This window comes from Bos indicus, chromosome 11 (genome assembly GCF_029378745.1).
Source record: "Bos indicus isolate NIAB-ARS_2022 breed Sahiwal x Tharparkar chromosome 11, NIAB-ARS_B.indTharparkar_mat_pri_1.0, whole genome shotgun sequence".
NCBI lineage: Eukaryota > Metazoa > Chordata > Mammalia > Artiodactyla > Bovidae > Bos > Bos indicus.
In genome coordinates this window covers 95,540,685-95,556,090 of record NC_091770.1, presented here as the reverse complement: position 1 = coordinate 95,556,090, position 15,406 = coordinate 95,540,685, and the positions used below count along the sequence as shown (strand labels likewise).

Here is a 15,406-nt window from a genome sequence, read left to right as displayed (position 1 = left end):
AGCCATCCCTGACCCCCTGTTTCTCTCACAGCCAATGTCCAGATCATTAGGAAATCCCTCGTGCTCTCCCTTCAAACTATACGCGGAAGGAGCTGCTTCTCCTCCCGCCCCTGCTGCCACCTGCTACCTGGTGACCACCCTGTCTTCCCTGGAGGACAGGGATGGGCTTCTAACTGGTTCCCCTGTGCTTGTTTTTTCCAGCGCTCTGATGACTCACTGTTCCCATAAAAGCCCAAGTCCTTACGGTGGCTGCAAAGCCTGAGTGGTCTGGCTCCTTACTGCCCTTCACCCCGCACCCTCTGAGTGGTCTGGCTCCTTGCTGCCCTTCACCCCGCACCCTCCGCTTCCCCTGCATTTCCTCACGTGCAGCAGCCTCGCCTTTCTGTGAATCCCAAGCGCCCTCCCGCCTGGGCCCTTGCACTTGCTGAGCCTTCTGTCTGGAAGATCCTCCCCCAGTCCCCTCGCCTCCTCCGTGGTGTCATTTTCTCAGTGAGGCCTCCCCTGCTGCTCTGCCGACCCTCCCCACCAGAACTCCTGTCCCCCCACCTTCCTCTTTTTCTCCAGGCCTCTTATACCTTGTGATACACTGTAGATTTGCTGGTTAACTTTTTCCCTCCAGAGGGCAGACATTTTTTCTTTCCTTTTTCTTCCCCCTTTTTTTTTTTTCGCTGTTTCCTCAGTCTCTAGACCAGTGTAGAGACTCAGTATTTGTTGAGCAAATTAATGAATGAGTCAAAAACCTAGAAAATCAAGTAACATAAAATAGCAAGTGTACTTTTGGGGGAATGCCCAGCCCCGTGGTCAACCAGAGAATACACAATGAAACAGAATCTCACCATTCTGTCAGTGAGGTGTTGGAGGCAGTGTGACGTGCTTCACAGGAGCTGGAGACGCTTACACAGTCCCCAGCCCAACCATCTTGTTCTCTAGAGGACTGTGGACATACCACTGTTGAGAAAATGAAGCTTATTACAGCTTTGTTTAAGCATGGAAACTCAGGGAATTCCCTGGCAGTCCGGTGGTTAGGACTTGGCGCTTTCACTGCCATGCCAGTGGTTTCAGTCCCTGGTCAGGGAACTAAGGTTCCACAGACCAGGCAGTGTGGTAAAAAAAAAAAAAAAAGGAAATTTGGCTATATAAGAAGACATGGGGCATCCCCTAGAGTTACTGTCACATTAAAAGTTATTATTAGGAAAACTAAAGCTGTGGAAACTCTGATAAATGCAAAATACTATTCAGAGTTCTAGCTATTCAGTGCAAGAATGGTGACATGGGCTAGAAGTTCATAGGAAAAACTCTTTTTGATATGTTAGAGTTGTGAGGTTTTGGAGAAATTTTTATTTAAAATTCTTCCCTGTATTGTTTACACAGTAAATGTTTTCATTGGAAAACAAAGTTCAGCCTTTCTGGTTATTAATGGAATGTGTAATAAATTATATTTAAGGCCTGTAATACTAATAATTAAACTCACCAAAAATAGGAAAATAAATGAAAGCTATAAAACCCAGCGTTGTTGGGTTATGCCAAAAAGCTGTGATCTCTTACACTGTTCCAGATCAGCACTGAGAATTCTTACAGTATTCTAGGAGATCAGTGGTGGTGGTGAGAACTGTTCAGTTTTGGCCCAGGTATCCTCTTTTGGGGTGATAGCAAGTAAATATAATTCTGAAGGACAGAATGTACTATGCAGAGGCATTTTGAGCTCTGCCACCTACAGGGGCAAGTGCCTGAAGCAGTCCTGAGGACCCAGGCCATAGTGGGGGCAGCACTGGGCCGTGGCCCGGCAGGGCCCAGAGAGCAAGTGCGTGCAGAGCAGCAGCATGTGAGGGGAGAGGCCACGGCGGCGGGTGTGTCATAAGCACGAGCCTCTCAGGAGACGAGGCAGGGGCATCTGACAGGTGTATGCGGACCCAAGGGGTTTTCTGTCTGTGCTGTGGTCCTTGGCACCTTAGAGATGGTGAAACGTGCATTTAATGGATGGCTTTTTGTGGGGGTGGGACTTTGATCACAGACCATAAAGCAGATGCAGCAAAGAATGCTGGAGCTCAAGAAGACTCTGCAAAAGGAACTGGTGAGTGACCCTTCTCCCTGCCGCCCGAGCCCTGCTGGCTGCGTGGTCCTCCTCAGGGCCCTCACTGCCTGATGGTGCTCCCTTCCTCCCCCGGGACCGCAGATCTCTGGGAAGTCAGATGTTGGCTGGTGGGGCGTGGCCCTGCCACCTTGAACGTGCTCCTGGAAAGTGGCTCTGTGACCCCTGGCACAAGCCCTCTTTCTGTGAGCCAGTGTGTTTTCTGAGAGGTCAGTGAGGTGATGTGTGTAGCACGCATGCATGCAGAAGGCCAGGTCGGGTGCTCACTGCCCCAGGAGACTAGTCCTGACCTGGATAAAGGAAATGGCTGAACTTCCTCATGTCCCTCTATCCCTCCTCCCAGCCAGCACCCTACCTTCTTAGGTGCTGGCGCTTCCTTCCCAGCTGAGCCCCTGTCACCCTGCTGTGTTCTGTGTGTGGCAAAGAGCTTCAGGTGATCACAGCCTAGGCCAGGTGACTTTCCCGTGTCATTTTCAGATCTGTCTTGAAGGGCTCAATGTAGCATCTTTGGTTTTTTTCAGAAAATTAGACCTGATAATGAGCTTTTTGAAGTCCGAGAGAAGCCTGGGCCTGAGATGTCAAACTTGGCACCTTCGGTCACAAATAATGCTGACCTGACTGACGCTCGTGAGATCAACTTCGAGTACCTCAAACACGTGGTTTTAAAATTCATGTCCTGTCGCGAATCTGAGGTAAAGGGCTTTTGAATTGCCCTTTGGGTACTGAGTTCCACCTGGTTCATTTGTCTGGGCCTCACCTGGCTTCCCACCAGTTCCATTTCTTTCTTCCTTTCCCACAGTCCACTTTGACCACAAGTGTGGACACTTAGTCATGTCTCCAGCTGGCATTGACCTGCTGGTTGAGCAGCCCGCAGGGGACTCCTAGTAGGGAACTGGCTCCTGGGAGGAGATGGGGGTTGGATGCCGAGGCCAGGGTCCAGGGAGCTGCATCTGTCCAGCGGTCCTGCCTCCTGCTGAAGAGCAGGGAGCTGCCATGGCCGTCCTGGTGATCTTGCCAGTCCCCAAGTAAGAGGTAGGGGAGAAGAGCCAGCAGCCCTCAGAATGCCCACCTCCACCCTCTATGTGGTCCTTGCCGACCAAGCCGGGAGTGCACCAGAGGAGCAGGACCGGGAGATGGCTACCAGTTAGCTGCTGACCGCCTGCTAACTCCCATCGAGGCCCATGGCAGCAAAACTTACTTTGTTTCAGGCTTTTCATCTTATAAAAGCTGTGTCAGTGTTGCTGAACTTTTCACAAGAGGAGGAGAACATGCTCAAAGAAACCCTGGAGTATAAGGTAGGGTTTCCTGGTCTGCTGTCTGCCTTCCAAAAACTAGTCAGTCGTCCCAGCCCTGGCAGATGAGAGCAGTGCACGGCTGCATCATTAGCTTGGAAGGTGCCTCTGGATGATGAACTTGATGGGGCAGTGCTGACTGAGGACACGCTCTGTGCCCACAGGTCTCTGCTGTACTTGACTAACAGGCCTGTGACAGCACTCCCATTGGTATCACTTCATCAACAGCTCAGGTCTGGCTAGCACCCAGACTTTTTAAAAAAGTGAAAAATACCCATAAAGTACCTGCATAAAAGCTGTAGTAGAAAACACTGAGCTGCTCCCACCAGAGTCAGGATCGTGGAGGGGAGGAAGGGCCAGGAGGGCAGGATGGGAGGGGAATCTTTCAGCTCCTTCTGCACCCAGTCCTGGCTCCTCATCTCTGGAGCCTTTTTTGTTTCAAACACAGATGTCGTGGTTTGGGTCCAAGCCAGCTCCCAAGGGCAGCATCCGGCCGTCTATCTCCAACCCTCGGACACCGTGGTCCTAGGTGGCACTACCCAGGGATGGGGGCTCCAAGGGCTGACACTTTTTCTGTGAAAAGAACACTGACACACCACAGTCCTGGTGGGTTTTTAATCACTGTAACTGCAGTATTTTGTACAAGCGTCTGAACATTGTTTACAAGACTTAAGGCCCACTCCTGCAGACTGATACGAATCTCAGGAGGTCGCTGATCCTGACATCCTGGTTTCCGGAGAGCCCTGGCACAACCCACATTGCCACAGTGCTGCTAAAATCCCAGCTCTGGCCAGCACCCACCTGCACCTGAATCTTCTTTCAGTTAGCACTTAAAGCTGAAGCCCTCAGCCTGTGTCAGAGGGGAGGCAGCCAATCCATCATGTGGTGATGATGCTGGACAGACAGGCCTTCAAAACGGTGCCCAGGAGGGCAGACCCACCTGCTTCTGCCGTGAAGAGCCAACTCAGTGAGGCTGGCTTTTTTCAGCTCCCTTTCCCTGTTTGTAAGTTTGGGTTCAGGTGAGTTAGAAGAGGCTTTTGAGCGCTTCCGCCCAAGGAAACATTATTTCACCTTGCTACTCAGACATCCTAGAACTTCAGATGTGTCCATCTCTAAGGTACTCTGGGGCCAGTGTGGATTAATGAATATATGCACCTTTCTGACAGTATCTCATTTTACTGAAGAAAACTAGCAAATGTGTAAAAAGATTCTTAGTACCAAATACACTCAATTGCCTTTTTAATGAATGTACTTGTGGTGGATAGGTTGCTGGTAAACCATTTTAAACTATTTTTTATAGCTAAAGTTCCTCGCTATTATAAACATGTCTTCTGTATTATAAAATCCATTTAACTGGTGTTCTTAAGGGAAAATCAGAGCATCAAGAGGAAATTATTTCTAAGATTGGGATCCTTGTCCCAATCTGCCTCCCTCTGAAGCAGTGGTGGTATTTCACTTGCTTAGATCTTAATTCTGTTGTTATAACACTGAGCAAATGCTAATCAATGTTTTCTACTGCTGAGGACAGTCTGCTGTATTCAAAGGAAGCCGCAGCTGCTCCTCTCCTCCCCCCAGCCTTGACCAAAACGTTGGAGGTGGACTGCCCTTTAAGTGGAGCCACCATCTCCCCATCGCCGCACCCACCCCCGGATATTTAAGATGACACTACATTCACGTGTGGCGTCCAGGCGGCCCCTGCCTGGCTGCAGTGCTCGACAACACGCAGATGGCTCTGGGAGTGACTGATGAAATCTCGTATTCATCATCATTAAAGAAAGGGAAACACTTGCCCTGGATAAGCCACACTTTCAGATCTAAAGGGAAACTGTATAGTTTGATGAAAGTTTTATTGGTTAAATAAAAAACTGAGTTACTAACTGGAGCTCCTAGATTTATCATCAGTTACCCAATGATGTTAGGTTTCTCAATTGTTTAGGGCTAATATATATATAAAATATATCTCACAGGAAAGCAAGGATATGCAGTTAACGTAAGACAGTCCCATGGCCCTCGAAGTACCAAGCAAGGGCAGCATTACCCACATCCAGCTCGGGCTCTGCTGCCCAGTGACGCTTGTTACCCACCTCCTCCTGCGGCTCCCCCGGCAGATGCGACCCGCGTCTAGGAGCCCATTTCCCATTATCTGGTGGGGACACAAACCAGGACTCCCTTCTGTTCCATCATTTTGACAAGTAGGAAGTAGCTCTTCCAGCTGTTCCAGGAAAGAGTTCCTTAAATTGGGTAGTTAGGGCGATCCCAGCACAGCTGTGGGAGGCCCCGCCGACTCCCGTGGCCTCTCCAGCCCTTGAGCTGGTCTCGACGCCCCAACACCCGCCGGCAGTTTTAGACACAGTTGTGGGGCCCCGTTAGGTCTGTTCTTGCACAGGGAGGATTCGTTCTGATTAGGCTTTCCTCCTGCATGTTGAATTTCCTTCAGCTTTAAGAGGAAGAGTGGAGTAAATACTCTTAAGTGATTTAATGCACTTTTACTTGTATAGAACGTTCTGTGCTAGACAGTACATAGAGCCCTTTATATGAGCGTCGGATCTTGATCTCACCCTCCATGTTGTAAATAGGGACTGTATTATCTAAAACTGCTGTAGAAAATACATTTGTGGTGCAATACACTTTTGATTAAAGCCCTTCAATCCAGATGCAGTGCATTTTACTTATCGGTTGGTGTCAGCATCTCCTCTGTGACTTGTTAAATTTAGTACCTTGTGTCTCACTTGAAAACTTCAAGGCTAGCTTCAAGGGCCTTAGAGCATTTGTCTTGCAGAAAGAACCTTCCCAGGTTAGGTTTGGGTGAGTAAATATTATATTTGTAGTTTAATGAAGCCAGCAGCCTAGTCCTACCTCCCAGGAAGGGTGGGGGTTCTGCAGAGGAGCTGGGAGGATTGTCACTTTGGTCAACATCCATCTCCAAGGCCCGCATGACTGGGGAGAGCTTCAGGAATACGAATGGGGTCCTTACCATAACAGAATGCAGACTACAGTTCCATGTGCTAAAAAGGAAAGACAAGCATCTGCTCTTCAGACAGGCCTACCGTCAGCGGTTACAGGGAACAAAATGTGCCTTGTCTGTGTACAGGCTTGTTCCTACCTGTTTGTCTCTTCCTCCTGTAAAGAAAACCCCTCAGCATCACAGTGTTCCTGGCAAACCGCCAAGCCCAGCGTCAGGAGCGGGTGATGGGCGCACCTGAGTGCACTCCCAGGACTCCAAGTGCAGTCACACAAACTGAGGATTGTTAAGTAAGCGCCGAAACTAGGTCCAAATCAGAGGAGTAAAAACAACAGTTATTCAGCAAAACATGTCTGTGTAGCAGCCAGCAGCACTGTGGCCCAGGCTGAGGGACTGCTGCACCCAGACTGTGAGGAAGCCACGCTCGCTCCCGGGCAGCTCTGCAGGGACTTTTGTCTGTCTACCCCTCCACGTCCAGTTTCCAGAACAGGCCACCTCTCATTCATGACCATCCCATTTATTTCCCGTTCCTTTTATACACGTGAAACACACGGCAGAGTATATACTAATAAGCCAAGAGCTTTATTGATGCAGCAGGCACTTTACAATGAACCCAAGAGAGCCCGCCTTCTCTGGGAGGTCGGGGTGTCTGTACAAACCCTCGGGGGTTTCCGCTTCAAAAAAAAAACCAAGCTCTCCCTTTTACGGCAGCCCTTGGATCTGCACCAGCCCAAATCACCCCTCCCTCCTTTTAAACAGGCAGTGCACACAGGTACCCCGGACCAAGGCGGGCCAGCCACTCTGGTAGACGGTCACAATGTCAGTTCTGCGTTACTCGTGAACAAAGGCATAGACTATCAGATCCTGCAAAGGATTTATGAAAACAGTTAAGACGATCTCTCCCTCCACCTTGAAAATAAAACACACTTCAGTGGATGCAGGTCCTGAAATAGTTGACTTGGGAGTTCCGAGGCAGGCGGCCCATTGTCAATCCCTTCTTCGATAGCCTGTGCATCCAAAATTCTCGAGGTAACATGAGTCTCTCTTTTTTTTAAACAGTCTTTCTTGCTGTAAGAACTCTTATAATGGAGCCTAGTCCTCCTACTGCTAATGCCTGTAGGGGCAGCAAAAGAAAAGGTGTCAATTGAGATCTGGTTGGCCAAGGGGCTCCTCGCTTCTTGCCAGGGGAGACGGGACTACACTCCTGACCATGTCACAGATCTTCTGAAAAAGCATTCCTGCAAGAGCACATAAGAGGTGCCAATAGGGCCCGCATTCGAGGGATCAAGCCCTTTCCTGGAACAAAGGGTCCCCAAAAGCCGTTGGCTCTTTAAGGCAGGAGAACTGGGCTTGCAACACTGTCACCAAGCTCACACCAAGCCCCTCAGCTTCCCTTTGACAAGCTCACTGTACCCAGGCACAGCCCTAGGCCCTAAAACAGACACTAGCCCACTGCAGTGGAAATGTCCACAGGCTCATGCATCCGGCTGCCATGAAGGGACCAGAGAGCGTGGCCCCCCAGACCACTCCGAGGTCTTTGCTCAGCTCCCAAGCACCATGGTCACCTCCGTGACGAAGCCCAGGAGCTCACCTTCTGGCAGAGCAGGCAGAACACCCACCAGCGGGACCAAAGGCCACAACCCAGCCCAGGCCTGAGGCCGGCCACGTGACTGACCCCTCAGTTAAGGGCCGCTCCCTTAGTACTCGGCAGAGCCTTTCATGAGGGACACTGGCTTGACAAGAGGTGCCCCCCCCAACACCTTGTACTAAAACAAGCAAAGGACAGGCCCAGCTTTTCCAGCTTTAGGAGGATGAAGGTCCTATTAAAAGACTGCCAAGGTATCTACCACTTTCTGTGTGGCCTGGTGAGGTGAGGCGAGGCTGGAGCAGGAAGCCCTCAGAGCTAACCAGAGGGCTCAGCCTGCATCTAAGGCCCAGGACCACCACCTCCGCCAGCCCGAAGAAAGTAATCAAAGCCCTGCCACCAGCAAGCCTGCCTGAACCTCCCCAGCCAAGTTACAGGCCCCGAGGCCTGCCCAGCAAAACTCGCAGCTAAAGCAACGGCAGTGACCAGAGATGGTGGACCCCTACCAGTGCTTCCTTGGGAGAGGTAAGTGCTCAGATGTCCCAGGTTGCTTGAGGCGTGGCCCTCATTCTCACAGGCAGCCCATCCTGTCTGTGTGTGGGACTGCCTGGCCTGTTGATCTGAACCCTGGGCTGGGGGTGAGCCAGTGGGCAATATGTTCACGTACCTTTTCATGCCACTGGAGTAACACTGCGCTGCTATTCTCTGTGGGCTTCTCAAACCCTTTATAAATGTACTTCATTAGCAAGTCAATGCCATTTCTGTCCAGCGACTGCACAGCCTGCTCGATTTCGCTGCTCTTAAAGTTTGTAAGCACTTTCAGCACCACGCCCTGGGCCCGCTCCTACAGGGGAAAGAGAAAGGGAATGGGGTCTAGAGCCATGGCCCAGGCATACCCACATCCTGCACTGCAGGCTCTGAAACACCAAAGCAAGTAGTCAGAACTCATTAGGAACACTGCCCAATTTCTAATTCATTTGCAATGCTTAAAAAAAAAAAAAATATATATATATATATATAGTGAAATTTTGTTTATTAAGTCTCAAAGTATCCCAAAGTATTCAAAGCCAATGATTTATTCCACTTATCTGAGGGGAAATAAGCAGTTTACTGGGGAGAAGAATCACTACTTCTGCTGACACCAGCAAGGCCTTAAACTCCCATATTTAAAAACCAAACAACAAACCCCCCACATAGCAAAAGGCGAGTTTCCTTGGCCGTATCTTCTGTGCTCACTCCCAGTGGAACAAAGGGGCCATTCCCCTCCACGTTTGAGAGGTGCAGCCATTGATTAAATCAAGATATCATCACAACATAGGAAAAAACCCAGCTCTAAAGAGACCCCTTTCCCTGGACCAAATTTCAGATAGCCTCACTGATGAGATTTTAGGCAGCCTAACCGATGCGGTCTGCCCAAGTGTCTCATCTCACCTGTTTTTAAGAGGCAGAAATCATAAAACACTGAAAATCCTTATGCAAATAAAGCCTATTCGATAGCTTATAAAAGCATAACCACTAAGTCCCATGTGGCAAGCTAATTTATAACTTTGTTCATCAGGAAGGGCTGGGCTGACTTCTCACCCCATGAGGCTTTGGGGAGGAATGAACGTTTCTTTGGGGAGTGTTTACTACAAACACTGACAGCTTTGGTGTCAGGGGCGCCAGGCAGCTTCTGTGGAAACACTGCCCGCTGCCAGCTCACTTCCCTGGTAGAGATTCACTGATGCAGAGTGAGACACATGCTGTCCAGAGCCCCGGGGAGCTCACGCCCTGGTCCCAACACCGCCCAGCAGCGCCGCGGCTCGACCCCCTTTACCTTCACGGCTTGGTTCTTGGTGTTGACAGGAGAGTTCCGCAAGGCTGCGTGAAATGCCCGGAGCATGTCCCCTGTGCACCAGCAGCGGTTAAGGACAGCTCGCCTCAGCACGTCCGCGCTTTTCTTAACAAACTCATTTCAGAAGGAGCTCAAGGGGGCAGAGACAAATGCCATCTTATTCACATCTAACCCCCACCCACTGTGGCTTCTGGGTGGGCACAACCTGTTAATAGAGGGCAGTCTATAGCTCTCCTGAGCCACGCAGAGGGCAGAAGGGGCACCTCTGCCATACCTCTCCTTCTGCGGCCCCTAAACCTTCCCCTTCAAAGCAAGTTTGGACATGGACTCGCTCCCTCCCGGGAGGAGGAATAAAGTTGCTGCCCCAGCAGGGTGACTTGCAGCACTATCTGACAAAGCTGGTTGACATCTGCTTAGCACCGGGCCCCGTATCTGCCCTGCTAGACCCTCATGACCACTGTATGAGGTTATCATTTTCATCTTCGCATTCTCCAAAGGGAAGAACGAAGGCACAGATGGAGGTCCCTAATTCTTAATCCAGTGTGTTAAACCATTAAAGAAATTAAGATGTGCTAAAACTTTTATCTTCCAAAACCTACCCAAGTCAGGTCCCAACGGAGGGAAACTTAACAATCTCAAAGAACCTTCTGCCAAGAAAACGAACCAACCCTCCCCTTCTTGTTCCCCAAACCTTAGCAGGAGTCCTGACACATTCTTTGCTGAGCTCTGAATATCCAGCATGCAAAAGAAAATTACAATCTGGGTTAGGTCCCTAAAGGTGACACCTATTTTAAACTGAATTACATCAGCTGACTTTCATTTCCTCATCCGAAACATCAGCTTCAGCCAAAAAGCTTCAAAAATAGAACAAGAGGTGGCTTCTGCCCAATCGGGTCTCTACTCCTGTTCATGCAGCCATACCCACGTGTGAACAGCCAGAGCCTCCCGAGCACAGCCGAGTCCCCCGTCTGCCCCCCTGTGGCCTCCATCTTGAGTGAGTTGGGCCCACACACCCAGGGTGGAGCCCCCTAGCACCCTGCGGGGCTGTGGTCCACCTTGCAATGTGAGAGGCAGCCCACTCACACCCTGTACCTGTCAGCTTTGGAATTCCTTTCTCCCAGCCAGGCACGGGCCAGTCTGATATCAGTCACTGATAAAACTTCTACCTCAGAACTCTTTGTGAATTTGGCATCCCAGAGAAATAAGCAGAGTCCCAGTAAGCTTAAGAGGAACCGTACAACTGGCACTCCACTAACCAAGCATGGTTGGGAAACAGTACTTCAGAAGATGAACAGGTAAGGGTCTTCACTGTAGTGTTGAAAGGGCCTTCAGCAGCTGTGGCAACTAGGGAGCAGGGAGGAGCATACCATCTATCAAGCTGGCCTCTGTCTAGGATAGTTTTAGGCCCTTCCAGAAAACCGGCTGTGGAAGCTGGGGAACGGTGCCCAGCTCCTAGTCTCCTCTAGATCAGGGTTTCTCAACCACAGCACTAATGACATTTTAGAGCAGATGACTGATGTGGGGTCTATCCTGTGCATCTGACAATACTGAGCAGCACCTCTGGCCTCCACGCACTAGTTTCCAGTGGCACACCCCACCACATACCAAACTGACAATCAGAGTATCTCCAAACATGGACAAATTTCCTCAGGGGCAGCAGACACTGCAAAATCACTCAAAACTCTGCTCTGGACAGATCCTCGCTCCAGAGGATCAGAAGGTGCCTAAGCAGGAAGAAAAAGAACCAAGTCTCAGATATGTGCCCAGGTGTTTTCACGTGTCATCTCATTACTGCTAACAGTTCTTTGTGACAAGAATCATTATTCTGATTTTAAAGGCAATGAATCTGAGTCTCAGAGAAGGAAATTGACGGGCTCAAAGTCACAAAGCTAAGCTGTCCAGCTGGCCTTCAAACCCAAGCATGCCTGACTCCAAAGTCAAGCTCTTTCTACAACCCTCTGCAGCCACTCCCCCGCAGACCCAAATGGCATGCCCAGGACACTTGCTGTGGGTCCAGTACTGTTCTGAAGCCTTCTGGGATGCGATGCAGTAATGCTCCCATGGAACCTGTAAGCCCAGCTTGGTTCTCCTTTTAACAAAGGAGGCCACCAAGGTTCAGAGAGGGTAACTGACCTACTCAAAGTCACACAGCTATAACGTGACTGAATTGGGTCTGTGTGGGTACACAGCCCATGCTCTATTTCATCCATGACTTGCTTCCCTGTAACAGAACTAGGATGGGCCTACTCCCTACATTCTCCCACTCCAATCAACCAACCCCTATCCCTACTCCCCCCACCTCTGTTCTAAGACTCCTAGAAGCCTGCTCCACAGTTCAATAATCTAATCTAAATCCAATACCTGGCACATGGTAGGGACTGAGCAAATATTAGCTCCTTCCACCTCCCTTCCTGGGCCCTGCTCAGTTCTCATTTGCTAACCTCTCCTTCCCCAATCCCAAGAGGTACACTCGCCATGGTAACAAGGTTTCTGACACTGCCATTAGTGGAGAAACTACCATCCCCTGATGTGCTAAGCCTAGGCTTCCAAGCAGCCTCAAGGAACCTATCATGTCAGGAGTGTACCAAGAGGTGACCTTCAACAAGTCCCTGCAGCATGGGACCAAGACAGCAGATAACCAGACCTTGCGCTCCCCTTCTGTGGATGATCTGGGCCACAGGTCTGATGCTGGAGTCCTTTTGCCAATACCTGCCCATGAGCCGGGTTCTGCACCACAGTGCAGAATCAACCTTCCCTCATGGGGGCCATTCTCATGACCCCACTTCACCAACGGGGAAAGCATGGTGATCCTGACGGGGCAGGAAATAACAAGCTTGAATCCCCACCTTTGAAAATACATTTCTGTTCAAACAAAGAAAGGCTGAAGGTATTTGTTTCCAAGGCACATTGGAGGAACACTGCAGGACTCCTCCCAAAGGCAGTGAATGGGTTCAACTTCCCAAGCTGAGTCAACTGATAAAACACCCAGAACCTGATTTATATACAGTACAGCCTGAGCCTCCAACCCTGTCCTGGCCAGTAAGGGGGAGGTGGAGGCACTTCCTGTAACACCATTTGAATAAAGAAAAATCCTTCCTGTGAGAATAAGTCAGTTTCCTGTGCTCAAAGTGCTAAAGGACCAAGCAGGCTGTGACAACCACCTCTATTTTTAATCTTGTTTTCTAAATGCTTGTTTTCTGTGACCACAAACAGTCATTTCCAGTCGCGGGGCTCTACTTTTACATCTCACTTTATGCTGCTTGGTTTTTCTTAGCTCTAAACAACTCGTTTTTTTCCACTGCTTCCTGCACAAGAAGGCCATGGGGGGAGGGAGCCAAAACTCACTTGTTGAACGTGGCTGAGACCACTGAGGTCCAAAACCCAATGGTCACAGGAAACTAAGAGTAGGTGAGGAAGAGTGGCACTAAGCTGAAGGGTCAGAACGATTCTGAGGTGCGAGGTGAAATCTCAGACCTCAGGGCTGGACTAAGGCTGCAGCCTTCGCTCCCCCTTGGGTCCTTTCTTCCCAAAGACTGCCATCTACCACCTATTTTCAAGTGGTGCTGCGATCCAGCCCGAAAGGACTGTGCCTGGGAGCCGCCCTGGCCTCTCAATTACTCAGCGGTGGCTCACCTTGGCCCCTCCCGCCGATCAAGCCCGAGTAAGGCCCGGTTTCCTGCATGAGAGAGATGGAGTGATCGGGAGCCCAGGCAAGGGCCAACCTGAGGGGACGGAGGGAGGAAAGAGGAGAGGCCTCCCGGGGCAATGAAGGGCCTGCGGGGCTGGAGGTCCGTCCGGCATGCTCTTGGGGCCGCCGAGCCAGCCAGCCCACCAGGATCCAGGAGCCGCGTGGGGCCGCACTGCTGAGGGAGGGTCCAGGGGCCCGGGACCAGGACAAGGGGGCCCGAGACCAGGACAAGGGGAGTGGGGAGGCCAGATGAAAGGGAACTGAGGATGCCTGCCCGAGGAGAGCCAGATCGGGAGTTGGGAGACTGACCTGGGGGGTCCTGGGGTGAGAGGAGCGGAGAGGCCGGCCTGAGGGGCCAGAGCCAGGGATGAGGAAAGTAGGAAGGCCGGGCCACAGGGGAGCCCGGGCCGCCGCGCGGGGGAAGGATATTGCCGCAGGAGCCCGTCCACCTCGCTAGGGTCCGGGCCTGGCTCGCCCGCCGCCGCCGCCGCCTCCTCCTGCTCGTCCACGAATTTGTTCTCATCAAATTCATCGATGTCCACCCGACGGAAGCGCGAGGACAGCGTGTTCCGGGCCATGGCGGGGACTCAGCGCCCGCTGAACCGGCTATGCTCCGGAGCAGACCTCCACTCTACTCCGCTCAAAACCGGCTCCGGCTCGGGGGCGGGAAGCGGCCGCCCGGCACCTCCTCCACCTCCTCCGCGCGCAGCCGCTGCCGCCCGCCCACTTCCGGTTCTCGCCGGAACCGGAAGTTCTGGTGGGAGGGAGGGGCGGGGTGCGTCGCTTTGGGAAGCGCTGAGAGACCGACCTGGCAGTCTAACCTGTGGACCACTGCGGGGCTAGTAATCTTCATGGAATCTCAGTTTACCTTTCTGAGAAGCGGGCGGCCAATCCTCCGCAGGCCCAGCACATAGATGCCACAGCTGCACTCTTCGGCTTCCCTCCTGCACCCGAGGAACCCCTGGCCAGGGCGGGCATAGTCGCGGATTCCGGGTGTCATCTCTGCCCAGACTGAGGGGGCACGGGGCCTCCAGAAGAAGGAGCCCTGCTCTGCCTGTCGAGTGCTGGCAGGCTTCTGGGAGAAGACAGCTTCGAGCTGAGGCCTGAGGGATGAGTAGTAGTTCTTATGCCCCGAGAGTGATTGAATGGGAGAGCCTAAGTCTCGAATTTGAAGACCTTAGGACGCCACCACACGGAGCTCAGAGGAGGTTGCATCTGACCTTATTGTTGTAGTGACCCTATTGTTAATGGCCTGGGAGACTTTCAAGACGTTTAAAATGTATCGAGGGTGCTGACAAGACAGTGAAGACATTTGGATTTGAGTGCGGCGTCCCGCGTGTGTAGCAGTCTCCTAGACCCGCAGTGTAGGGGGCGGGGATAGGGGGATGACCCTGTGACCACCATCCTGGCAGGAAGGGCGAGGTCCTGGGGACTGAGAAATCTTGACTGGCTGGAAAGGCATATCCTGGAAGAAAAGGAATCTGCAGAATCTGAAGTGGGGGAAATGGGGGTGGGGAGAAATAGGGCAGAGTCAAGGACAACTTTGTGGTGTCAAGATTAGGTGCCTGGGCTGCTGCTTGAGGGGCTCTTGCTCTCGTTTTCGACTCTTTGCGACCCCCTGGACTATACTGTCTATGGAATTCTCCAGGCCAGAAGGGATAGGCTCCCACCCACCATCCCAGGGTAGCCTTTCCCTTCTCCAGGGGATCTTCCCAACCCAAGGCTCGAACCCAGGTTCCCCACATTGCCTGGGCCCGGGGTGGCGGGGGCGGTGATTCTTTACCAGCTGAGCCACAAAGTGAAAGTGAAAGTCGCTCAGTTGTGTGGACTCTTTGCGACCCCATGGACTATACAGTCCACGGAATTCTCCAGGCCAGAATACTGGAGTGGGTAGCCTATCCCTTCTCGAGGAGATGTTCCTAACCCAGGGATCGAACCAGGGGTCTCCTGCATTAC

At 51.6% G+C, this 15,406-nt stretch overlaps 2 protein-coding genes across 8 annotated transcripts in view; one reads left to right on the top strand and one right to left on the bottom strand.

The window, feature by feature from the left end:
* Positions 1–6,033, top strand: part of GOLGA1 (golgin A1) — a 44,046-nt gene extending 38,013 nt beyond the window's left edge. For 6 of the 7 annotated variants that reach the window (XM_070799230.1, XM_070799226.1, XM_070799231.1 and 3 more), the window contains 4 exons: positions 2,012–2,071; positions 2,611–2,781; positions 3,298–3,384; positions 3,830–6,033. In XM_070799230.1, coding sequence (XP_070655331.1) covers positions 2,012–2,071; positions 2,611–2,781; positions 3,298–3,384; positions 3,830–3,910 — 399 coding nt within the window. In that variant the 3' untranslated portion in view covers positions 3,911–6,033. The remainder of the gene's footprint in view (positions 1–2,011; positions 2,072–2,610; positions 2,782–3,297; positions 3,385–3,829) is intronic. The other variant, XM_070799228.1, reaches the window with a different exon arrangement.
* An 871-nt stretch (positions 6,034–6,904) lies between these two features.
* Positions 6,905–14,164, bottom strand: ARPC5L (actin related protein 2/3 complex subunit 5 like). The gene is made up of 4 exons (XM_019970830.2): positions 13,880–14,164; positions 9,745–9,817; positions 8,596–8,772; positions 6,905–7,457 (listed from the first exon to the last, which is right to left on the bottom strand). Exons 1-4 carry the CDS (start codon positions 14,026–14,028, stop codon positions 7,395–7,397), a joined length of 462 nt encoding a protein of 153 aa, XP_019826389.1. The 5' UTR covers positions 14,029–14,164; the 3' UTR covers positions 6,905–7,394.
* Positions 14,165–15,406: the final 1,242 nt, after the last annotated feature.